At 39.3% G+C, this 26,111-nt stretch overlaps 1 protein-coding gene and 1 pseudogene across 2 annotated transcripts in view; both read right to left on the bottom strand.

The window, feature by feature from the left end:
* Malt1 (MALT1 paracaspase) overlaps positions 1-20,987 on the bottom strand; it is a 59,526-nt gene extending 38,539 nt beyond the window's left edge. For both annotated transcript variants that reach the window (XM_047526643.1, XM_047526644.1), the window contains exons 1-3: positions 20,595-20,987; positions 12,987-13,153; positions 3,137-3,258 (exon numbers count right to left, since the gene is read on the bottom strand). In XM_047526643.1, the coding sequence (XP_047382599.1) occupies positions 3,137-3,258; positions 12,987-13,153; positions 20,595-20,821 (516 nt within the window). In that variant the 5' untranslated portion in view covers positions 20,822-20,987. The remainder of the gene's footprint in view (positions 1-3,136; positions 3,259-12,986; positions 13,154-20,594) is intronic.
* LOC124965729 (small integral membrane protein 30-like) lies at positions 14,480-20,469 on the bottom strand (annotated as a pseudogene).
* Positions 20,988-26,111: the final 5,124 nt, after the last annotated feature.

Below are 26,111 nucleotides of genomic sequence, written 5' to 3'. Positions count from 1 at the left end.
TATCTGATTTTCTACAGAAGTTTCTCTGCAAGTTAAGTACAAAAGCCTCTAACTTTAATCAGTTAGCAAGTTACTTCTTTTGTAGATTCCTGCATACATATGAATAACCCCTTTTTCTTGCTATCTGCAGGTTCCCAGCACTGGAAGCAGAGGAAAAACACTCCTTTCCCAATAATCCCATCCTCTCTGACTTTGCTCCTGCAATTTCCTATTTTAGCATCTATTTCTCGCATTTACTCTATCACTCTCCAAAACACAATAAGCCAAAACCAAACCTCCCTTCACTCCACAAGCCTCCTCGAGAAGCAACTGAAAAAGCTGACCACCCTTTCTTCTTGAAATACTTTCCTTTTTATTCTTCTGAGTTTCTTTACTGGTTCATCCTTCACTACTGAACTCTCGATGTTATCTCACCAGATATCCCAATTGCCTAGCTGATTCATTTGGATGTGCAGTATTTCAAATTTAACATGTCTAAAGTCAAATCCTTGATTTTTCACCCTAAATCTACTTCAGTCTTCTCAACACTTCAGTATAAATATGTCCCAGGTGCTCAAGTGGAAAACCTAGTCACCATCCTTGACCTTTCTTCCTTCTTCCTCATGTTACACATCCTACCTATCAGCTGGCTAATTTTATCCAAAATTGAAGCTGAAATACACCCTGTGATCCATCTCCACTGCTTTACCCAACTCCACACTAGGGCTACTTCTTTTCGAGCACAGGCATTAGATACCTGGTCTTCTTGCTATTCTCTGCTTCCTTCAAGTGTTTGTGTTAAAAACATAAATCCTCCCATGTTACTTACCCTGACTAAAGCCTTTTGTGGCTTCTTACTTTATGCTTATTTTATTACCACATGCTTATTTTTCTCCTAGCTCTGAACTCAAAGAAATGATCACATTTGCTTACAGTCCCCCCCTCCCCACACCTGCACAGGGACCTTAAGTGTCACTGCTCTCTTGTCATGCCTTAAAATGTGACCTGGCACAAAGCAGGTGCTCCACAAATACTTAAGTGGATATCTCCTAATGTACACCCAGGAACATAAGAGTGGTCTGACTCATTAGAATTTTAAAATCCATTACAGAGTTGGGCGCAGTGACGCACCCCTATAAACCCAGTGCCTCGGAAGGCTGAGGCAGGAAGATTGCGAGTTCAGAGCCAGCCTCAGCAAAGTGAGGTGCTAAGTAACTCAGTGAGACCCTGTTTCTAAATAAAATACAAAATAGGGCTGGGGATGTGGCTCAGTGGTTGAGTGCCCCTGAGTTTAATTCCCGGTACCCAAAAAAAAGTCCATTACAGGGTTGGGGATGTAGTTCAGTGGCAGTGTTTGGAGTGCTTGCTTAGTACATGCGAGGTCCTGGGTTTTATCCTAACAGATCACACAAAAAAGTCCTTTCTAAAATCCATTTCAGCTCTTCATATCTAAGATGTACTCCATAATCACTAAATTTATATTTTTCTCCAATCAGGAAAAATCTTACAAATGTATGCTTAATGCAGTAGGGTTTTTCTAATACTTTTCCTGCAAAAGGTGTTTATTCAAATAAAAGCAACTTTGTAATAGGGAAAAAAAATGGTAAAAATACCTTTCACTACTGTTATAGTTTGGATGTGAGGTGTCCCCCAAAAGCTCACATGTGAGACAATGCAGGAAAGTTCAGAGGAGAAATGATTGGGCTATTAAGAGTCTTAACCCAATCAGTGAATTAATCCCTGATGGGATCAACTGAAGTGGTAGGTTGTGGCTAGAGGAGGTGGGAATTGGGGCATGGTTATGTGGTATATATTTTTTATCTAGAGAGTGGAGATTCTCTCTTTTTCCTCTCCCTATTTCCTGATGATGCAAGCTGCTTCCCTCTGCCACACTCTTCTACCTCAAGCCCTGAGGAATGGAGCTGGTCTTCTATGGACTAAGACCTCTGAAACTGTGAGCCCTCAGATAAACCTTTCCTCTCCATAATTATGCTGGTCAGATCATTTAGTCACAGCAGCGAAATAGCTGACTAAGACAACTACTATCTCCCAACAGCCTAGGCTCATATTTAGTTCTTATAACTCCTGATGGTAGGAGTTCATGTGATGAATAACAGTAGTGTTCCAATATAGACCTGTCTAACTCCAAAACCTACATGCAAACTTTTTTCTACATTCCATAGTTGCTCTACTTTACCTATGTAGATGAACATTAAAAAAATGCTATAAAACCACAAATTTCTTCTGTGGTATAAGGTGATTCCAAGAAGCAAAGATCATAATCTCATGGCTCTTTTACTTGGTTTCAGATTTGCAAATGGAGCCTAGGCATCGAGTGTGGAAGGATGTTGGATTTACTGTGACTAATAGGTTGAAAAAAACATGTACGGAGCTTTGAGGTGTAATGCAGAAGGAAAGCAGGTGAAGGAGAGGGAATGAAACAGAAAAGCCCACAAAAATGGGTACACATGGGACGACTGGACAGAAGTTCCTAGTGGCAGGGTGGCTCAAAAAACTTTCAAGAAAAGAGAATCCTAATATGTGATTTTAAATTACTTGTTGGGAGGTGCACGCATCCAATCCTTCCACAAGTGGAATAAGTGACCCACTCTGTGAACCTTAATTTTACTTAAGAATGGATAGGGTGAGAGGTATAGCTCAGTGATACAGTACTTGCCCAGCATGTGCAATGCCCTGAGTTCAATTCCTAGCAAAAAAGAAACATTTATATCTTTTCATGTAACCTAGTTCTGTGGAATTCTTCAAATAATAACATTACATTAGCTTTCCACATAACCTTCAAAGTCTTTTAGCTAAGAATCGTGGTTGAAATATAATCTGTTGTAAAGAATCTGGAAGATATGTTAGAAAATACCAGTGATGGTTCCTATTTATTTACATCGTTGCCCTAAGTAATCCCTATTTACCACAATTTTTACAGTGGAAAACTGAGTTAATTATTTCTTACATTGTTTTGGCAAGATAATTTTGGAATTATTACCATAATAAAGATTATTGAATACTTCATTAATAATATTAACAATATCTATCAGACTCTTTAGTCAAATTCCTAAAATTACAGTTAGCACAATAATGTTAATTAATTTTCTTTTTCTCTTCTTAAAACAAAGAAATTAAGACACTTTAAAAAAGTTACCTCTTTGTTCATTTTGAACCATTGGTATTGTACAAAAGGATGTCCAGTTGCACGGCAACAGAGTTTCACAAACTGTCCAGCCAAGACTGCCTTTGATTCTGGGTTTACAGTGATCTTTAATCCTTTAAAAAAAAAGTTATGTAAATAAAGTCACAAAAGATGGGTTTTCCTTGTATATTTCTGAAACCACAAAAAGAAATATTTTGAAAATAACCTGTATATTCATCTTTTTCACAAACGTGTTTATATTCAAATAAAAGTAACTTCCTTCTACATCTGTTTGAGTCTGTGAGTTGTAGGCTTTGTAGAATCTTGAGGAAAGAGACTTACCTGCAAAAGACTTTGATTTAATATACTTCCACATGACTGGGGGAGAATTACTTGCCACCTTTCTTCAATTCTTAGACACTCTGTTTTCCCCACATTCTAATACTTCTGAAATAAGGATGCACTTACAGCAGATAGCTGCCAGGCAGCAGTACACCGTAGTTCTCAGGGCCTGTTAATGCAAATACTGTCCAAAATGCTCATATAGCTGGGACTTCAACTGAGTTAGGTGACTATTAGTAAAACAAGGATTAAATTTAAATGCCTGCTGTGGTCTCAACGTGTCACCCAAAATTCATGTGTTGAAAATAGACAACAGTGTTGGGAGGTGGGCCAGTGGGAGGGGTTTAGGTCATGTGGGCCCCATCCTCATGTGCAATGCCCTGAACGGACTACTACACTATAAAAAGGGCTCAGGAATGGGTTTACTCTCTTTTGCTTTTCTGCTATGTAAAGACACAACAGCCATGCTTGCTACTCTACCTTGTGTCATGTGAGGTTGCAGCAAGAAGGCCCTCATCACATACTGGTGCCTTGATCTTAAACTTTCCAGGCTCTAGAAATGGAAAAGTAAACTTTGTTCTTTAGAAATTACCCAGTCTGGCTAGTTACAGTGACACATGCCTGAAATCCCAGCAGCTCAGGAGGCTAAGATAGGAGGATCACAAGTTTGAGGCCAGCCTTAGCAACTTAGCGAGGCCCTAAGCAACTTATCGAGAACTTATCTCAAAATCAAAAAATACAAAAAGCTGGGGATGTGGCTCAGTGATTAAGCACCCCTGGGTTCAATCCCTGGTTAAAAAAAAAGGGAAAAGAAAGGAAATCACCCAGTCTGTGGCATTCTATTTAGTAGAACAAAATAGATTAAGTAAGATATCGTAAAAATGTCAAGAAATGATCATTATGACTTATCACTGAAATGAAACTTATTTTAGAAGCAGAAATTCACAAAACAGTATGATATAAATTTGATACTTGTGATGTAAAAATTTCTCATCCCAGGAATGACTACTAGTATCAAAACTCAGAAAACGTTTGCAAGGAGTTTTGAAGGAAATCTTGGCATCAATAACAGAACACTCCACCTCCCTTATTTTTCTCTCATTCACTCATCCTGGGTAAGGAAAGAAATAGGCCTCCTGCCAAAGCATTAGGAAATGGGGTCTCCTGACAACAGTGGTGTGAGTGAGCCATCTGAGCAGAGGATTTTTCAATCCCAGACAAAAATTCATATGACTGTGGTTTTGGCAGACAGTATGCACCTCATGAGAGGCCCTAATCCAGACTTCTATCCTCAAAACTTAAGTTATAAATGGTTGTTTTAAGCATTGGGGTAATCTACTATGCAGCAATAGATACCTGACATTAAAAAACAAAAAAACAAAATAAACACTAAAGTTAGGAAGTTTTACATTTGCCAAGATTATAATCCATAAAACTGGGTTAACTGGTTTTCAAGAAGAAAAGATCATTAAAACTTCCTGATCCTACTTGTTTCCTTAACTATCCTGAATATGATCTTAAAACTGTTTTTTTTTCTCTCTACAATCATTAATCCAAAGTAACAAAACAAGATTACGAGTAATAAGGAGAGATTATAAATAAAAGCAATCTTAATGTATCAAAGGTATTAAGCTTCCTATAAAAAACTATATAATAGTAAAATATGTATGTGAAATCCATAACAGAAAGATACCAAATAGGAACAAAACTTGAGTAAATATTTATTGCATACCTAGCACATTTGATGGTCTGGAGAAACCCTAGACAGTCTTAAGCAAAAACAGTACAACTTCTTAAAAAAAAAAAAAAAATTAAAGCTCTTGACAGGGGAGAGCCTTCAGTTTCACTAATCTTTTACATGAAGGACAAGTTAGCCTAGGATGAATGAAGTTCAGAATTTTTCTGAAATCTGTGACACTGGTGGGAAAGTCACAACACTATATTTTAATGTCTCCACCTTTATCATTTATCTACCTGGGAAGTCTTACAGCACAACTTTAAAATATGAATATTCTGATTTTCCAAGTTTAGGTATGGTAAGAAGGGGAAATAGTTATAACAATGATAAAAAGGAAAAAAAATCTGAAAAATATAGTTTTGGTTAAATTGGCTTTAACTTTGGATGGGCCCAGGTCCTCTGACACAAAACAGACTCCTCTGCCAGCTCCTGCAGGTTTTCCCTGGGGAAGGCTGCAGCCTACCATCATCTGTCCAGTGACTCAGGATTAAACTTAGCAGTCATCCTTGAAAGCGTCCTCCTACTTCCTCATTCTGCACTTGCAATCTGTTTGCAAGCCCCATCCTTTAAGCTTTGCCATGTCTCACCATCTTTCAGTGCCACAATCTTTTTTTTTTTTTTTGAGTACCAAGGATTGAACCCAGGGGCTCTTAACCTCTGAGCCACATCCCCAGCCCTTTTTTATATTTTATTTAGAGACAGGGTGTCGATGAGTTGCTTATTTAGGGCCTCGCTAAATTGCTAAGGCTGACTTTGAACTTACAATCCTCCTGCCTCAGCCTCCTAAGCCACTGGGATTACAGGTATGTGCCACCATGCCTGCCTCAAGTGACCCAATCTTAATCCAAGCTACTGTCAGTTCTGGAGTGATAATAAGCCTGTTCACTTATTCCCTTGCTTCTAACCAACAGTTCAAATATCTTTTAAAACAAATTAATTCATAATCACTCCTGTAATTAAAACCCTTGAGTGTCCTCCCACTATACTTGGAATAAAATTCCATCTCCTTACCATGGCTCACAAAGCCCCACTGAACTTTTCTCATCATTCAGGTCTCTTACTAATATGTTAACAGTTTCTCTGGGAGACAACTCTAAATTAGCTATCTTTCCACCCCAAGTTCCCTACTACCTGAAATATCCTTTCTTACTGCCTATCTAACCTACTAAAATAAAAGCTTGATGAGAGCAAGGACCACATTTGTCTTAGTTACCAGTTTACTCCACACCTAGAGTAGCACCTGTCATATATAGTAATACAGTGGGGTTCAACATGCAGTTGTTAAGTGACTGTGTATAATAATAAAAATTATTGTAGCAGCAATTTACTGGCTGAAATGCACCAGGCATTTTTATCATAATCCTCCAAAACAACTATAAAATGTAGAAATGAATTATATTTCTGTTGTAAGAGGTAATTTGTAGGTTACTCAAATTACCTCTTTTTTCCCTGTAAAAGGGCAGAACCAGGATGTAAATCTGTACTTTTCCTATCCCAGTGATTGTCAATGTATTCTCCACAGCAATCCCATCTACTGCCCCAATAAGCCTTTCTTACTGAAGAAAGTGTCAGGCAGAACAATTCTGCACTATGACACTGCTTACAAATTTACCATGGCACATATTCTCTGTCATTATATAAGAGATAAGAGACAATAACTACAGAAATTAAAAGGCTTTCTTCCTAGAGAGTCTTACAAAGCAGTGAATGACTTTACTGGAAGAGAACCACATGGCATAGATATTCTAAAGCATCTTTCCTTTGTGTGGGATACAAAACTAAATGATTTCTAAAGAACATTCCAATTCAGTTTGTAAATTGGTTCTATACCAATAATTTTAGTATAGTCTAGTCTTTGACAATAATTATATAAATACACAAAATTATATATATATAAAATTATCACTTATTGCTTCAAAGACTGAGAATATAAAGGCAAAATGAGATTTGGAAACTGCACCCGGTGAGCAGTAAAGCAAAGAAGTTGCAATACCTCCCATTTTAACCACACACACTTCCTTCCTCCCACGAAGCCTTGTACAACAGGGAACCATGGTCAACCCTTAACCAACACTGTGTGCAGCACCAACTAGTCAGAAGGTGCTGAACAAAGGTAAGGAAAGAATCTGGCACCGCACTATGTAGGATGTAGCAAGGTACACAAATGAAAGTTCTATTTTAAATGGTAAATGCACAGTTTCCTGGCAAACAAGCATATTTTCAGATAATATCTGCAAAGAAGTCAAGAGAAGTTACTTGATTTCCTGTAAGCCTGGGAGAATGTGACAAGGTATGGAACTAGGGATTGTGCTTTACACACACACACACACACACACACAGATACATGATATTAAGCAATAAAACAAGGTTTAAAACATTGCTAGAATTACAAAAAAGGTAAATTAGGACAATTCTTAGTTTGACAAAAGGATTCATCATAGGTTCACTTTATTTTTACAATTCACATAAATAGTAATGTAATTCACAAACACTCTTTCCAGAAACAGATCTATTGAATATATTTAAATATACTCTCGGAGGTCATGAACCCAAAAAAAAAAAAATTCTTTTTTCATCAGCTTCCATCTAAAATGTTTTCTCTCAAAGTTACTCTAAAAATTTTTAAGCTATCACAGCAAACTACCTATGTGTCCTACAGCGTTCCAGAATAAACACCCCTTCTCTTCCCGTAACACATCTCTTCTTTTACACAATCAGTGCATGCCCATGAGTGTCCCTCTTACATGTCAATTTGCATTTGCACCTATGTGGCAAAATCTAGTCTCCCACATTCATCCCTTGTTCTGCTAGAGTGCCCAGGACTAAACACTCACACCCAGAAACACATTCTTTCAGACCTCACTCAACATTCCCTTTCCATCTCTACTTCTTTAATCTTATTCCCATCCATACTTTGCCTTTTTTCACTTCTTGATATTTTCTTTTTCAGGAATAATTATCAATTTCCTGGATCCGTGAAACAAGCAAAGTCCCTTATAGTTAAGAAATAGTATTTAGGCACTTTTAAGCTTTGTAATATGAAAAAAATTGAAATCCATGGGTCAAAGGAGCACCTAAGGTAATAATCCATTACTAAGTTTCTCAAGTAACCTACAATTTTGAAAATGGCACCAGTGCAGACCTTGTTTTTAATCTTACCTTTGTCAATAACTCACTGTGACTTTGGCCAAATGATAACTTCCCTAAGTCTCTTTTCCACACAAGTATTTGCTGGTTAAGATTAAATGTTCACACTTTACTGAGGTATGAAGATAAAATGTGAAGTTAAGGTATTTTGGAAACTAAAAAATCGTGCTCAGTAGTCTCTGCACTTATCCTGGAGCTCGTTTGCCAATAAAAACTGATATAAAAACATAATGAGTATGCTACAAAGAATTCAAGGAAAAAAGTGATATGAAATAAAAGAATGGGGTGGGGGCAAGTGGAAAAGATGCTACCGAAATCATGTGCTGGGTCATAGTCATCTGATAGGTATCCTCAATGAAGCATCTTTATATGAAGAATGAAATAAAAAACAGCAATATCACAAAATCAGTGTTGGTAAGAAACTTAGGATTCATTCCAATGAAATGCACATATAGAATGTAAATTATCTTTAAATGTTCTCACATTTCCAGTCTCTGCTCTACCAATTGCAATTAAGGAACTTACTTCCTTAGGCAATCATTTTATGATCTATATAAATATAATTGATCAAGCTTATAAATCTGTGCTCAAAATGTTTTCACTTAGAACAAAAGAAGCAAAAATATCTTGAATTGTACATCTAAATTTATCTACATTTTCCACAACCATATGTGCTACTATTGGTTGCTTTGAGATCAGAGCCTTTGAACCTTAAATACAAGAATAAAGATCTGAAATAAAAATCTCTGGTTCAAAACAATTTTAGCACATTTGATTATCCCCTTGTCCAATTCTCACAAGATGAGCAAAGAAATAAAAATAGGGAAACACTATCAGTGCTGGAAGTCAGGGTTGGATACCAGTCACACAAAATACTAAAACAATTTCTCCAACATAGAGTTCAAGCAAGACCACACTGAGAGGAAGCTGGCCAACCATATGCTATGGAAAAGTCCAATGAGAGAGAAAGCAGAAGAGGGGAAACTTAAGTTCTCAAGACTTCAGAAAACGTATTAGGTGCCAGAGCCTAGTGACAGCAAGAATTTCAGGATGAGTTCACACTCATCTAAGATTTCACATAAACAACCATTGAAGCTAGTTCCAAATCACAGGAATTATTCAGTTAGAGATGGAGGAACACTCACTGCTTTAGTTACTTCTGGGCTACCGAATATATAAAAGAAACTTGGGGCTGGGTATATAGCTCAGTTGGTAGCGTGCTTGCCCCATAAGCACAAGGCCCTGGGTTCAATCCCAGCACCGCAAAAAGGAAAAAAAAAAAGAAACTTGGTCAGTTTCTTAAAAGACAGATCAAATACTACAGTAATCTCTTAGGGTTATCTCAGACTACTGTTCCATAACAACTGGAATGGAATACAGCAAACTAAAGTTCCTTCTGTCAGAATTAATCTATAGTTTCTCCTCCTTGCAGTTGAACTTTCAAAGGCCTGTTCTGAGGCTCACAGCATCTTTGACAGAATTCATCTTACTAACCCTAACCAGACCCCTATCAGAGACCCTGATATCAGGGGGAAATCATCTGACCTCTATCAGAGAAAAATCATCAGACTTTCTGTGGAATAAGAATAATATCATCCTGTGAAATGATAAAATACAGAGAAAACATTAGACTATTTCTACTTTGTTTTCACTAATATTCAAGAATATAGTACTCTGAAAAGGAAAAACTAGAGATTAGATAAACTTACTTACTTTACATGTACTTATTTTTACAATTGTCCTGGCTGTGAGGTTTAATTCCCCTACTACACTATGACCTTCAACAGGTAGAAATCATTATTTTACTCAGCTCTGAATTCACAACACTTGATGCTTGAGATAGCAAAGTACTGGAATACAGTAAAGGTTTACTGAATGAATGAGCAAAGTCACAAATTAAGGTGATTCTATCAGAGCTAGGATTCTTAATATAATTACAATAGTTTTTATTCTCAATAGCCTTGATATTAAAATTCTTCTCTATAATTCTTACATTTCTTTATTCTAATACCTATAGCATAAGTTTTAGAATATCAGTGAGCTATAGATAATAAGCAAACAATAAATTACTACTTCCTAACATTGCTGAGCTTTATTAAGTCCTCAAAATATTTCCTTTTAAATAAATATATTTCAAGTAACAACCAATTCTATTGATACCATGTGGCTAATACAACAAAAAACTTCACAGAAACAGCATATAAGTAGTAATGTAAAAACTGTTTTCCTATTCTACAAAAGAGCCCTTTGGAATGATCTTGAAACATCTGTTTTCCAAATATCAGACCAACCTGAACAGGGCACACAAACAGGAAAATGCTAATCTTATTATTTGGAGAAAAGCAGAAAGAGCAAAATTGGATTTTTCAAAGATTACTGGTGTTTACTAGAGTAGCACTTTACTAGTTGCTGGCTTGTTAAAAATCAAAATATAAAATATTATTTATAAAATTCAGGCAGATATTACATGTCAATAAATATATGACTCAATTACAGTGAAGCCTAGTTTCTACAAGAAACTTTAATTGGGGACCATAGATTTCAAGCTCAGTGACTGCACCACAAATTTATGAGATGTTTGGCCCTTGTCATTGTCTAGAAACAATTCAACACATCATTATTTTATACCACTCCTACTACTCTGCAAGACAGAGCACTCCACTCATAAAACTGGCAACCAATGATCAGAGATTGCAAAAGACAAAGAGATTCAAAAGTTTTACTGAATTCCAAGAGAAGTTTCTTAAGTTTTCAGAGGCCTTGGTGTTCTATAAAGTATGAGAACTTAGTGCCCTAGACTGGTGGATTTTGATCCTTACAACTACTGGATACTCACTATTTGAGGCACTGGGCATATAAAAATTAATAAATACTATATTAAGAAGTTTACTGACTGGTGAAGGATAAGAGTTGCACATTGGGTCATCTGCATTAGTAGCTAGTTACTCCTGGCCTGCAACACTTGATACAAAGAGGCGCTGGGAGACAAAAGTCAAGCATTCAATACTGTGTATATCACAAAGGAAGCATTTACTGGTGGCCTATTTTACCATCTACTTAAGGCCTGGTAAATTGGGATGACTTGGGAGTCCATATTTCTTCTCATTTGTTCATGACTTTTTGGTTATATTCCCAGCATCTGTTGCCTCTGTTTTTCATCCAATAGGTCTAATTTTGTTTGGTGATACCTGTGGTTCCTGAAAAGCTGACTCAACCCAATTCTACTACTGGTTTTAATTCAGGCAAATCAGCACATTCCATGTTCCTGGCTACAATGACAGGTTTAGGGACAGGGAAGTGTACAAAACTAATTAATGAGAGTGAATCTTCTGATCTTTCTGGGAATGTGGGGACAAAGATCAATGAGATCAGGAATGGTTAGCAGACATCTTGAGCTATTGGAGCATGAGTCTTAGAAGGAAACTTATGTCAAGAGAGGAAGAACAAAGACAAAAACCAACCAGTCCCTTAGAAACAGGCTTTTCAGTCAGGACAAGCAAAGTATTCCCTTTATTATATCACTTTGAGTTCAGGTTTCCGGTATACGTAAATCCATAGTTCACTGCTATGTCTTCTGTACCTAATTCCTTATGTTAACATAACAATATATTATAACCAGGTTTGTTACATAACGAAATGGCATACATGAAAATCATGTAAAATAGAAAGCATTAATTCCTTAGTCTATGGACCTACCAAGCTTGGTTGGCCTTTTAGCTTCCAGTGGGACATGAGTGGACGCTTGGGAAGGGAGCCTGCAGTACTGTTGCCATCAGGCAACTCTGATACATGTCCCTCCTACCTGACACCATTAAAATTGACTAACTCTATCTATAGCTACAGAGAGGAGGAACTATTTTCTATTCCTCACGTGACTTTGGAAAAAAGATGCCTCACTCAATATTGGCATACTGAGGAAAAACGATTATGGTTGATTTAATTACACTTCAAAACTATCATGTTGGCAAAAAACTTAAAACAATAAACATCTGTTGCATGCAGTGGCGCATGCCTGTAATCCCAGTGGCTCTGGAGGCTGTGTCAGGAGGACACAGTTTAAAGCCAGCCTCAGCAACCTCAGCAACTTAGCGAGGCCCTAAGCAAATTGGCGAGACCCTGCCTCCAAATAAAATACAACTAAAGGGCTGGGGCTGTGACTCAGTGGTTAAGTGCCCCTGTACCAAAACAAAAACAAACAAAATGATAAACATCTATCCTACTTCCTTTATCATTCATATATAAAAATAATTATGTATATTCACTTTTTTTTGGCTCACTCTTACATAATCTTACCTACAAATATTTTAGCATGCATCTTCCTGGAATATAGGACACTTTTCTACAGAACTACAATATTATTGCATGAACTCCCTAATGTCACATATGTAGGCTATATTAAAAATTTTCCAATTATTTCAAAAACATCTCCTATAGCTGGCTCTTTGAACTACAGTCAATGTTCATGCATTCTTATTTGCTTTCTATGTCTTTTTGGTTTTGACACGAGAAATGAAACTCTATACATTTATATTTTCCAAAAATATTTAATGAAATTTACCTGGTCAAATGAGAGATGTTTTTCTCTAAATTTTACTCCACAAACTTCTACAGAATATTCCTAAGGGGAAAACCCACCTGGGGGGCTGAGAAGCTGAAGAACTTCAGTATGTTCCATAGCCTGTAGGAAGTCGCTCAATTCCATTACCGTACAACCTTTTTCACCCATTAGTTTTAGTAAACAGAGGCTTGGGCTTCCTTCAGGCTCCAATACCTTAAGAGAACACTGCTCCAGGTCCAGACAACTGAAAATGACAAATTTATTCAAGTCAATAACCTTTTTCCAGAATGATACATCTAAATATCTGAACCACTCCAGGTAAAGAATTAACCACAAGTTGGTGTGTGTGAGCAGCTATTTACTTTATGAATGTTAGTGTTCTTTCCTCCTCCTCCTTTAGCATTTCCTCCTCCTCCTTCTCTTTACTCCCTTCTCCCACTCAGTTCCCATAGTTATTAAGGCAGGAGAGTGCAAGAGAAATCTTGAAGCAGGAATGTGAGAGAAATTCAGCCTTGATAGTCATCAAAATTTTTGTCTTTCATACGAAAATAAGGACTAGGAAGACCAGAAAAAAAATGTTTTTAACTCCTTCTTTGAAGATAATGAAGCACAAGATGACCCAAATTGAAGGTGCTAAAAGGTTAAATTCTGCTGCCTTCTGAAAGGAGTATGCCATCATTCCATTAGGGAGTTACAATATCCTAAATCATGGCACATGAACAAATATCACTAGTGCTAGTGGTGCTCTGGAGAGAAAGAGAAGCCAATGTCTCAAAAATGTCACTAGATAGAACCAGCAATGTTACAAAGTTAGCAAATGGGAAACATTTAAAATTCCCAAGTCAAGGAACATACATGGAAATAATATAAGGATTACTAAGCTTTTTTTTTTTTTTACTTACAACATAATGAGTTTATATTTAATATGTACTTCTCACCATGGGGCTGTTACTTGATTAATACAAAGGTTGTTTTGCTTACATTGAATCTCTTCCAATGTCAATGTAAAGGTTTCTTTTTTTACATTAAATCTTTTCTCCATTTCAGTATTAGATACATTAAATACATTTTTTCCAAACTTTTTTTTCCCCTAGAGATAAACATTTCAATTTTGGCCATTTGATATCTATGCACAATATTAACTTGGGAAGTAAGACAAACATACAATAAAAACACGGAGAAAAAGACTCCTTAAGGATTCAGGAGGCAGTGATGGTAACAGTGGAGATTTGCTTGATTCTGGGCAAGAGACTCCTCCTTCTTATTTCATGTGCTTTGAGAAGTCTGAAACTATCAACTACTACTTCTGCATATTTATACCATCCCATGTCTTTGACCTTTTTCTAAGCAGCAAATACAATTTACAGGTCGCAGTTTTCAGTACATTATTTGTTATAAAGAAAACATTTTTTTTTCTCATTTAACAAATGTCTATTTGGTCTCATGGGAAACAACCAAGAATATGAAACCATTACTGTTCATTGGGAAGTTTACAGACTAAAAGTTCAGGTTTATCCTCAATAACACAAAAGTTTTCAGGGTGAAGTTTGACCGAGGAGACCTTTGAAAATTACATCTGTTCATTCTGTTTTTGTGCATACACACCAAGGCAAACACAAATGCCTGTTATGCTGAGAACCACACCTAACGAGAGCATTTGTATCCCATGCTTCTGCTGCTTCAACAACTGGCAGAACCAAAAGCAATGAAATGAGCACTAAGAACACTTGTGTGGAACTGAGGTCATGATGTTGGATCTTGAAGGCTTAGAAATGGTATATATAGAAATCTGTCTCGGGCTAGGGTTATGGCTTAGTGGTAGGTAGCATGCTTTCCTAGCACACGCCAGGCCCTTGGTTCAATCCTCAGCATCACATAAAAATAAAAGTACTATGTCCACCTACAACCAAATATATATATATATATTAATTAAAAAATAAAAATAAAATCTATCTGACTTGAAATATTCCCTTTTTGGAGCTCCAGATGCTGAGGTTAAGAGAGTACACGACACTGCCTTCTGGGAAGCCATCATTATGGGAATCAGGATTACTAAGTTTTTAAATAATCAGAATGAGCTTTTTTAAAAATAAGAATACTATATGCTAAATATACTTGCTTTAGGATTCAGAAGTTTGCTAGGATCTGATGTATGAAATTAAGAAGTCATCTCATCAAATCTGATGCTTTAACTTTTTAACTTTGACTTTTCTTCTCCTTGAAGAATGAAGACCAAATTGAGATAGTCTATTTCTCTTCCAATACAAGAGGCAAAGAGAAAAGCAAGATTCTGGGTCTCCCTTCATTGTACTGATTTTCTGCAAGGGCACTGGCTTTCAGCTAAGGTGATGCATGCAAATACCCAACTTTTATCTTTCTTTCCTTAGTTATATTCCTGTAAGTGTGCTTCCTGAGCCCAAATTTGGAATTTTTGAATTACACTTAAAAAACTGCTTTATTACAGAAACAAATGGGCTTTGCTTTTAGAAAATCAAATGGAACATATTATAATGGCCTTTTGGGTATAAACCACAGAAATGCTTTCAGGTCCTTCTGTTTCTCCTCTTGGAACATTTACTCTCTGGAATCTTCATTTATTAATTCAATTTATTTATTAATCACCCAAAATAGGTCATTTTTTTCTGGGTATTGAGGATAGAATAGCAAACAAAATTTCTACCCTCCTGGATTTTTCACTTTAGAGAAGGACAGATCTCTCTCTCACAGACACACCTCTCTCTCTCTCTCTCTTTTAAGTACTGAGGATTGAACCTAGGGGCACTGAACCACTGAGTCACATCTCCTGTCCACCCTCCCCCTTTTTTTTTTTTTTTGAGTCAGGATCTTGTTAAGTTGCTTAGGGCCTTGCTAACTTGCTGAGGCTCGCTTGGAACTCTCAATCCACACATGCGTCAATCTTCTGAGTTGCTGGGATTGCAGGTGTGCACTGCCATGCCCAGCATATCTCTTGACATGTATCCATCTATCCAATGGTGGTAAGTGTGTGGGAGAAAACTAAGGCAAAGCAAGAGGAGAAGAAATACTGGAGCAGAGGTATGGGGTAATTTCAAATATAATCAGTAAAGTCCTCATCCAGAGGATGGTTTTAAGCAAACACTTGAAAAGTAGACAACAAATCATGTAGTTATTTGTGGAGACCATCTCATTCTGAGCAAGCAGCAAGTACAAAGACCCTACTGTGTTCAGGGGAGAGCAAGAAAGCATGACTACAGAGGAGAGGGAGGGAGAGGGAGAGAGAGGGAGAGAGAGGGAGAGAGGGGGAGAGAGAGGGGGACAGAGGGGGAGAGAGAGGGAGAGAGAGGGAGAGAGAGGGAGAGAGGGGGAGAGAGAGGGAGAGAGAGGGAGAGAGAGGGAGAGAGAGGGAGAGAGAGGGAGAGAGATTGATTAACTGTAGGATATTAGGTCTAAGAGTTAACTAGTATCTAAATGGCATTTTTACACTAAGATGGAAAAGCAACTGGAGGGTTTTGAGGAGAGGATGGACAAAAGACGATTTAATGTTTTTTAAAGAACTTCTATGCTGAGAACAGACCGGGAGTAGGGGCAAAGCAAAAGGAGGAAGAAGTTGAGTGGTTATTGGAATAATTCAGGTGAGAAACAGTGGTAGCTTGGCCCAGTGTGGTAGATATGGAAGATGGATACTACATATATACTGAGGATTTGAAGACAAGAATAACATATCTAGGAGCAGAATCAGGAATGACTGATTTTTTTGCAACTGGAAGGATGTAGCTGCCATTTATAGAGATGCAGAAAACTGGGCTGGGGAGATAGCTCAGTCGGTAGAGTGCTTGCCTTGTAAGCACAAGGCCCTGGGTTTAGATCCCCAGTACCAAAAAAAAAAAAAAAAAAAAAAAAAAAAAAAAAAAAAAAAAAAAGATGCAGAAAACTGAGAGAAAGAGGTTTGTGGGAGGAGACATGTTAAGTTGTAGATGTTACATTTAAGATATCTAAGAGACACTCAAGAGGAGATGCCAAATAGACATCTACATACACCTGGGGATTCAAAGCAGAGATATTGGGAGCAATCAACTTAATTATATATAAAGCCATATGACTGAAGAATAACACGAGGAGACTAGATTAAAAAACAAAACATAAAGAGATACAAAGTCTGAGCCCTAAGGTTATTATAAATTAAAAAACAAGAGATGGAGAGGAGGGAACCTTTAGCTAGAACTTTTATATATATTCTCATTCCTGTTATAAGCTGAGTGAGGGCGGGATTTCTGTTGCTAAAGAAGCACCTTCTACATAAATGCATGCAATGACTGATGGTTTTTCCTTGGGGCATGTTCCGCAGTCCCATTTCTTAGCTTCTGACTGGGCAGAATTCAGGAATTTTAGAACCCCTCACCCCCCAATCTCTGCCTATCCCTGAAGCTTACAATTTACACTATGTGCAAGACACTCAGACTCAGAATCTGTGCCCATTTACACTCACAGCAGTGTCCAATATCAGATCAGTTTGGAATGGAATCATGGCTGGTTTTCATGTAGGGCATTTCCATATACATGGCCTAAGTAAGTAAACCATAAGTAAGCAATCATTCTGAGTCATCAATAACCATCTGAAAATATTTACAATTACTCCTAATTCCTGGTAGACGGCTCTGAAAGGACTTTTCCTGTGGTTTATTCATATTCTTAAGTAAATTCTCATCTAATTTGAGGAAAGGTATAGAGTCAGGAAAAAAGTAAAGAGAGAAGAAACAAAAGAGGCAACTTTCAAGATATTTGGGCTGTGACTCTAGTAACTGCAAACTCTTCACATCCTTTTGTGACTCGTTCACTTGGATCAGACTCTCTCACTACAAGTCTTGTCTAACACTAGAGAAAAATACTCTTAGGACCTTCTACGATCACAGATACTCTTCTCCCATCAGTATGAAACCACTTTAACATAAGCTTTTATGGTCTTAAATAGACTTAAGAATCAACAGCTATCCCAGACCCTTGGTTGTCACTCTCCAGTCCCTAAGTTTCCAGTGCTAACTTCCATAATGCCAGCTTAACTCTTATGATGTCAACAGATACAACCTTAAATATTTGCCAATTCTCCAACCGTTCCCACCCCAACTAACCTTTATCATCCTGGAAGACTGGTGTAACTCACCTGTCCCGTCAGACTTCCTACCCAGAACACTCAGATTTCACAAATGCATGCCCTTCTGTGCTTGTCACCTCTTGCTAGGCGATTACCCTCCTCTCTATACTATTCCACAGAAAAGTGGCCTCAAAGTTTTCACCAAACTCCCAAAGCTAACAGCATTTTGCAGCCTCTAGTGACTGAAGGCTTGGGAGGAAAATGCAACACCCAGCATCAGGTGTTCATTCCTTTGAGATTCCAGCAGCCACACTTTTTACTGGCAAAGTCTTACTGACTTCCTTCCTTCACCACCAAGTGGTAGTCATCTCCAAGAAGCCCAGATTCTTTCCTAACTAGACTCCTGATTAACACCATATTAAAATGGAGATCTGCCTCCAAAGACGGTTTGTGTGTGTGTATGTAGTGGGGGAGTACCGGGGATTGAACTCTTAGCTCTACCACTTAGCTACATCCCCAGTCCTTTTTTTTCTGAATTTTTTTTTTTTTTTTTTTAAACTTTGAGACAGGGTCTCACCAAGTTGCTGAGGCTGGCCTGGATTTGTGATCCTACTGTCTCAGTCTCCTAAATCACTGGGATTACAGACAGATGTCACCACTCCCAAGATGACAATTTTTTACATTATGATAAGTCAGAAATTTGTGTACCTAAACTAATAGTATTTTTAATTTTCTCTGTACAGCTAAAAGCCTAATGTGTTTTTTCTTAGAATAGAAAGAACTTGCACCCTATGTCTGCTTGACTTTCCCAGCTTACCCTCCTTACCTCATTTCTGCATGGGAAATAATCCCAACTCATCATCACCTTTTGCCACAATCTCAACTTTGTAACTCAGGGGTGTTGGGAGGGTTAAAATAGATAATACGTGAAAACACTTGTTTGGTTATACTCTGTGCTCAAATAAAAAAAAATAAAACCCCATTTTTATTATTATATTCAACATAGCAATTAATGTTACTGTGAATGTCACAAAATTCTAGCCCATTACTAGATAAACCCTTATGAAGAGGAATAAAATATTTAACTTTTTATCTTCTGGAATTTTTAGCTACTAGCAGGCACTCAATAGTTTAAATGATTGCCTCTTCTTAATTTAACAAGCACTTATTGTCTAAGACAACTTCTATGCATAACAGTATTAGGCAGTGACTTTTGTTCTTAAGGAGTTTTAAAGATGTGAACAAATAATGATAATACAATATGAAGTGTGGTCACTTGAGAAGTTTAAAAAACTGCTAAGGGATTCAAAAGCAGGCCAAAGTAATAACAATGACAGAGTGGTGGTTGTCTTAAGTATAGTCTTAGAAGCCCTGTTGCAGTTCCTGGACCCTTTCAGGAGGTCCACAGGTTAAAATGTTTTTTCATAATACTACGATTTTATTTAACTTTTTCATTCATTCTCTCAGAAGTTTCCAGGGTTGCTGGTTGCTACCTGTCAATTTCAACAGACTGAATGCAGAGAAACATATAAAAGAATCCAGTTTTTATGACTAGATCAAGACATTAGAGATTTTCAAAATGTGAATCAATGCTATTTTGCTAATTACTTCTTAAAATTTGTTTTGGACAAGTTTACTTTTCTACAAAAGTGTTAACAATGTGATGGGTTCTTTTTAAATAAATTAACGTCTTGGAAGTTTCTTGGTTTAATTTCAAACGTGGTAAATCGCAGTATATATATGTATGTAATACATATAACCTGCATAAAGGCTCTCTGGGTCATATACATATATATAGATATATTTGGGGGGGGGGGTTGCTGGGGTCCCAACACAGGGTTTCACTCATTCTAGGATAACTGTACAAGAATAATTGTAAAGAGTCTTGAGACTCAACACTTCAAGAATCGCTAATAGCGTGGACCCTTTCTTTATCAGGATTTTCTTTTTTTTAAATATTTTTTTAGAGATTGATGGACGTTTCTTTTATTCATGTATTTATATGTGGTGCTGAGAATCGAACCCAGGGCCTCACACATGCTAGGCAAGTGCTCTACCACTGAGCCACAACCCCAGGATTTTCTTAATCGAGTTACGTTCATGGCGAAGTCAAGAAAAAAACCTGGTAACTCGGTTTGACGGAGGAAGATAGTTTAGATTCAATCTTTCCCTCCTTCCTTTTCTCTGCATAAAAACCTTCAGGAATCCCTGCACCCCAGTCCTTGGCTTCACTCCCTCTTCACCTGCACACCTGCCTCCCGACCTTCCTTAGCCCCTCAGGGGCAGGGTCCACATCCCTTTCCTCTGCATTGAAGTTCTCTGGAATCAAGCCCAGACAGAATTTCATTCTCTCAATATCCTCCGGGGTCACTACCTTCCACTTAATCGCTTTCAGCTCCAGGGACAGAGGGCAGGAAAAGGGTGCAGCGACCGCGGGGCCACTTCGGCCTCTCGCCCTCCACGTCCCGGACCCCACCTCGCACTCCTCGCATTCCCAGGACTTGGACGGCTTCGGGTTCTCGGAGGGTGGCGGTAGCCCTCGCCACCTGCGCCCTCTCCTCACCCCCGCGACGCGCTCCGGCCCTCCGCCCCAGCCCACCCGCCCGCCCGGGCTCACCTGAGCCGGAGGCGCCCCCGACTGCCGGCCAGCTCGGCCAGCCGCCTCCAGCCCCGGCCCTCGGGCGCGCGGTCCAGGGTCTGGCCGAGCCTCCGCAGCAGCGGCTCCCCCAGGCGGAGGAGGGTCGCGCCGGCCAGGGAGGCTAGCGACTGCTCCGAGGGCGCGGCCGGAGGCGGCGGCAGGGCCGGGGGCGGCGAGGCCTGCAGCGGCTCCCCCCTCAGCGACATGGCCAGCGCGAGCCGCGTCGGGCCTCGGCTCCGGCGCCCTTCCGCTCGCCCCTCGCTCGCCTCGGAGCCTGGAGACAGCGGCGGAAGGAGAACTCGGGCGGCGCTGCGCAGCCCTCGCAGGAGGAAGCTCGGCTCCCCGCCCCGCGAGACAGGTTCTCCCCGGCTCCCGCCGGGCGGGCCGAGGGGCGGGGCCTCCGCTGCGCGCGTGCGTGCGGCCGCGCCTCCCCCACCCTCCCCCGCCGCCTCCGGGCCCGCGCGGCGCGCGCTGCGAACCCGCGGAGCAGGAGGGCACGGGTGGCTGCCGCTGCAGGAGGAAGCGGTGCAGGAACTGCGCCCCGGCAGCTCCTCCCGGGCGAGGAAGCCTGCGGCGCTGGGGCTTCCCGATGCTGTGGGAGGAGGCTTGCCTCATGCTGGGGATGGGAGCGCGCGGCTCCGGGTCTCCAGCCCCCACGCGCCTGTTCCCGAGCCGCGCTCGCCAGACTTGGGGATTTGGGTGTGCCGGGCTACGCCACCAGCTCCCACGTTGGGCAGCCTCAGCGGACGCTTCCTCCTTTTTAGGGTTCCATGTGTATGGCGTTGCCAAAGGGAAGCAGTAGTGCTGGAGCTTCATATTCTTGACAGGAATTGACCGAAATCTCTGTCTAGACGTTAAAAGATTTTTTTATTTTAAATACCGAAGGGTCGGGCTGAGGGTATAGTGGTAGAGCTCAGTGATAGAGCACCTGCCTAACGTGCACAGGGCCGGGTTCCGTCCCTAGCACTGCAACCAAAACAGACTGAGCTGTGGTGTATTTTGGCTAATCAGATCTGGGAAATTGTTTTCTCCGGGTCTGAGTGCCATCCACATTCTTTGTAATCAGAGCAGGTAACCTTATAGAGGATGCCTTTACTGGAATGATCCACAGTAGATAAACTGATAGAGGAACTACACCAGAGCTTTCTCCCAATCTTAACTATATTCAAGGCCACTGTCACACTGGAAAGTAGAGGTTAGTTTGGGACCAAAGCAAGCAATTTTATGAAGTCTGACCAGCTAGGTAGCCCTCAGATACAAGGCTGAAATTCTGGCCCAGCTTCTGGGGTCATTAACTTTTTTCATCAGTCCAGACAGCAGGATTTTCTGCAGCAATAATTTGGATGCCCAGATTTTCATACCTGTTGGTATGAAACATACAGGCTCCACCACACAGGCCCCACCATACAGGCTCCACCACATTCTAGCTGTCACTAAACTTTTTCACTCCTGTATAAGTTCAGAATTCAGAATGCACTATAATGGCTAAGAGCATGACTTTTGGATCCAGAAATATCTGCTGGGTCCAGGATTTATGATATTGAATAAGTTATTTTCTGTGCCTCCTCTGTTAAATGGGACTGAAATATAGTTTATATAAGGTTTCTGCCAGAGTGAAAGAATTCGATGTGCATAAAGCACTTAACTTAGTGATTGACACATAGTACTCAGTAAATGTAAACTCTTACCCTTACCAATACAAATGCTGTTTCACATTCTCCTTGACTTGGCAAATCTTTTCCAATCACTTAGTGTTTTCCTGTTTTGTTTTCCGTCACTGGACAAATATTTTCTAAGAGTCATTACCTGCATGTTCCTGTTGGGGAAGTTAAGTCTTCTAGTCTTTATTGGAAGTCTTCTAGTCTTTATTATTTATTTATTTTATTTTATTTTATTTTTTGCGGGGAAGGGGCCAGTACTGGGGATTAGAACTCAGGAGCACTTAATCACTGAGTCACATCCCAAACCCTATTTTGTATTTTATTTAGAAACAGGGTCTCACTGAGTTGCTTGCTTTTGCTGAGGCTAGCTTTGAACTCATGATCCTCCTGCCTCAGCCTCCTCAGTGACTGGGAGTATAGGCATGCACCACTCTGTTTGCCATATTTTCATTTATGTTCTGGGGCATAATGGCAGAGTAGAAAGAACATGACCTTTAATTTGAATCTGGATGCTGCTGCTTATTAGTGATATGATCTTAGACAAGTTACTTAAACTCTAAGCTTCAATTTTTATGTCTGTAAAAAGCAGAAGATAGTAGTACCTGAGAGTAGGTGTCGGGAGTAGTGCAGTATATATAATCATATTTGCTTGTAGTTGGGGATGTGGTCTGAAAAATGCATTGTTAGGTGATTTCATCGTATTTTGAACATCAGAGTGTACTTAAACTAAGCTGGATGTGACATGACTAGGCAACATGATCTTGTGGGACCACATTTGTACATGGGCCCCCTCATTGACCAATGTTTTGTTATGTGGCATGTGCCTATATTAGTACTCTCAAAATTGCACATTAATTCTGAGAACAATATAATCAGTAATTCAACTTCCTTTTCCTGTCAATTATATTGTATAAAGACAGGAGAAAAGTTGAAAGCACAGATCTGATTTTTAAGTGTCCCTTAAACGTTCATGCATCCTTATAGAATATATCCTTGGTAGTTCTTTCTCATTAGTTTAAACTGATATAGATCTTTATGAATCCAGACATATGCAGGAAGCTCATGGTTTCATTCTGTGGAACTTTACTGATGTAATCTTCAAAACACTCAACAGATGTGGAAGTTGACTCATAGATTTTTTTTTCCCCTTTACACAATATAACTATAGATGGTCTCTAATTAAAAATGGCAGAATGATACACAGTATTTCATAACTGGACAGGTTTTAAAAGACCCAGTAGGTCCTTGAATCTGTTACAATGGAGAAAAGAAAATAGGCGTTACGTGATTATATGGTATTCATTGTCTCCCACCTCTTATTCCATGCCTGAAACCCTTGGTGACCCCTCTGACTCAGCTCCTGTATTGGGGCCACTTGGGCGGCCCTCAGACAAGACTTGCCTTGTCACATCCCCTGTAGCCTGTTCTTGTTGACATTTCTGACAGGATTAGGGGAATTTTCTCAATTCAATTTCAACTTTGGAATTGCCAAGAGTCATGCTAGTATTCCACACCCTACTTTCAGGATGAATCATCCAGACCTAAATACTTGATATTGACCATGGTGAAGACTACACTTACTTGTCTAAATGTATTCTTTCATTAAATTATTAACAGATATGTGCTGAGTGTGCCTACTTTGTGTCAGGCTACATGCCAAATAATGTTAAAGGATGGTTTTTAAAAAGAAAGTTAAAGTTATGATTCCCAACAAATCCACTATGTACACGTTAGAAGTTTTGTTTAACTCATCAATTAATTGAGTTACAACCACTTTGGAGGAGAATCCAAAGACTTGCTATATATGTAATCTTGTCAAAAATGCCAAAGTGTGTTTGATTTGTACAAACAAAACTGCTTCTTTCTCATTGTAGGAGAGAGATTAATTGGACTGCCACCTTACAATTATTTATAAACAAGAATTATGAGTACTACTCATAGTTTTTTACAAGTTGGCTTCTGTTTCTCCAAGTTGTAAAACAGCCTCGTCAAAGACAACGCAAGGAAAAAATAAGCAGGGCAAGATGCCCAGTTCATTTCAGTCTCCAGCAGTGTTTCTTTTGAGTTCTTTGAGTACAGTGTTGACAAAATCCAAGCACAAGAATGGTGAATACTCTGCTGAGCAAAGGAAGTGTAAAAATACTGAGGAGGGCTTTTCCATCCATGTGAAAGATGAAAAGAGATGCTTGGAGAAAAGGGGCGGAGAAGAGCAATGTAATGGCCACAAAACATCATGGCAGGTTGATGACCCACAGTTGGTTCAGGAAAGCTGGAGACACACATGAGAAAGGAACAGAGACTGAGACCCAGAAGGCAGTGAAGATCAGATTGGGTCAGGCCAAGGGACCGGGTTTTTACCTTATAGGTCTGTGCCTTTCAGAGGATCATTTGTGCCTCTGGTGATACAAGATACTTTTGAATAGCACATGGATGTTTTTATCTTCATAGTTATATACTTATTTAACACCGAAAAGAAAAAACAATCTGCCAACGTTGCCATTTCTCGAATAGTATTGATTAGGACAATGCCAACTTTAAAATGTGATTTCACTAAAAGGAAAAAGAATCTATTAAATTTCCAAGAGTGCAGTGATATGTGACTATGTCAAGACTTCTAAAACAGGTAAATATTTAAAGTTCGAGAGATTCTGCTTTAAATAAATGATGTGAGTAATGGAAAAATTTTAAACCTCACTTGGGCAGTACTGTAGGGAGGGGCAAGACTGGAGATTCAAGAAGTACTACAATTTAGTGCAAATGAGAAATAATGGCCTCTTCCAAGGTTTTGATTCTGTGCATGAAGAACGGAGACAGAGTGAAGAAATGTTTGGGGTTACTTTTTGCCAGTCTAGGGTATTGGTAGCCTGCATGAATCACTATGCTTTAAAGAATGTTGTTTAAACTTTCATAGCTTATTTGAATCAGCAGGAAATGAAACAAGCATCTCTAGTATGGGGAATATTGTAAAAGTACAATAGAGAGGGCAAAGGTAGTACAAGGTCCTGTCCTGTTGTTTTCCATTTTATTTATTAACTTCCTTCTTCTCATGCTGGAGATTGAACCCAGGGCCTCACACATGCTAGACAAGTTCTCTACCACGGTGCTACACTCCAGCCCCAACCCTGTTATTAAATAGAGAAACTGGAAAGGTGGAGATGATGAATTATTCCCAAGAGGAGAACTGTGAATATACGTATACAATGTGATAATAAGATTGAATACAGTAGGATTTAAATAACTGATTATCCAATGACCAGCAAAGGCTTCTTATAGGCAGAGTTTAGAGCTGTATCTTGAAGGCAGGGATGGAAAGTTCCAAGTAGGGGAATAAAGGCCAGAGGGACTAGAGATGGACTTCAGCATTCAAGGGTTGGAATACGCATTCTCTTAGAGAGAGAAGTGGCTAGTGAAGGGAAGTGAAAGTTGTAAGGACTGTGGCTGACAGTAGGCTTTGAACTCCAAAAGGACTAAGTAGGGTTTGCAGGGCCAGGCCTACAAGAAAACAGTGGAGTCAGGAGCAGCTACTTCTCTGACTCTAGGGCACATTTCCCAGGATTCTTCAGGTTTCACTGCCTTTAGTACATGAAATTAGCTGTGACTTTACTGGTAGTCCTTCAGTATGCTCAGGGAATTGGTTCCAGGCCACTCTTCCCCACAGCTACCAAAATCCTCAGGGGCTCAAGTCCCTTATATAAAATGGTGTGGTATTGGCATAAATCCTATGAACATCCTCCAGTGTACTTTAAATAATCTCTAGATTAATTTATAATACCATATGTAAATGCTGTGTAAATATTTGTTACACTGTATCCTTTAGGGACACATGACAAGAAAA

The sequence above is a fragment of the Sciurus carolinensis genome, chromosome 15, assembly GCF_902686445.1.
Source record: "Sciurus carolinensis chromosome 15, mSciCar1.2, whole genome shotgun sequence".
In the NCBI taxonomy this organism is placed as follows: domain Eukaryota; kingdom Metazoa; phylum Chordata; class Mammalia; order Rodentia; family Sciuridae; genus Sciurus; species Sciurus carolinensis.
Note: the sequence above shows the minus strand (reverse complement) of the source record. Positions and strands in the feature narration are given on the sequence as shown.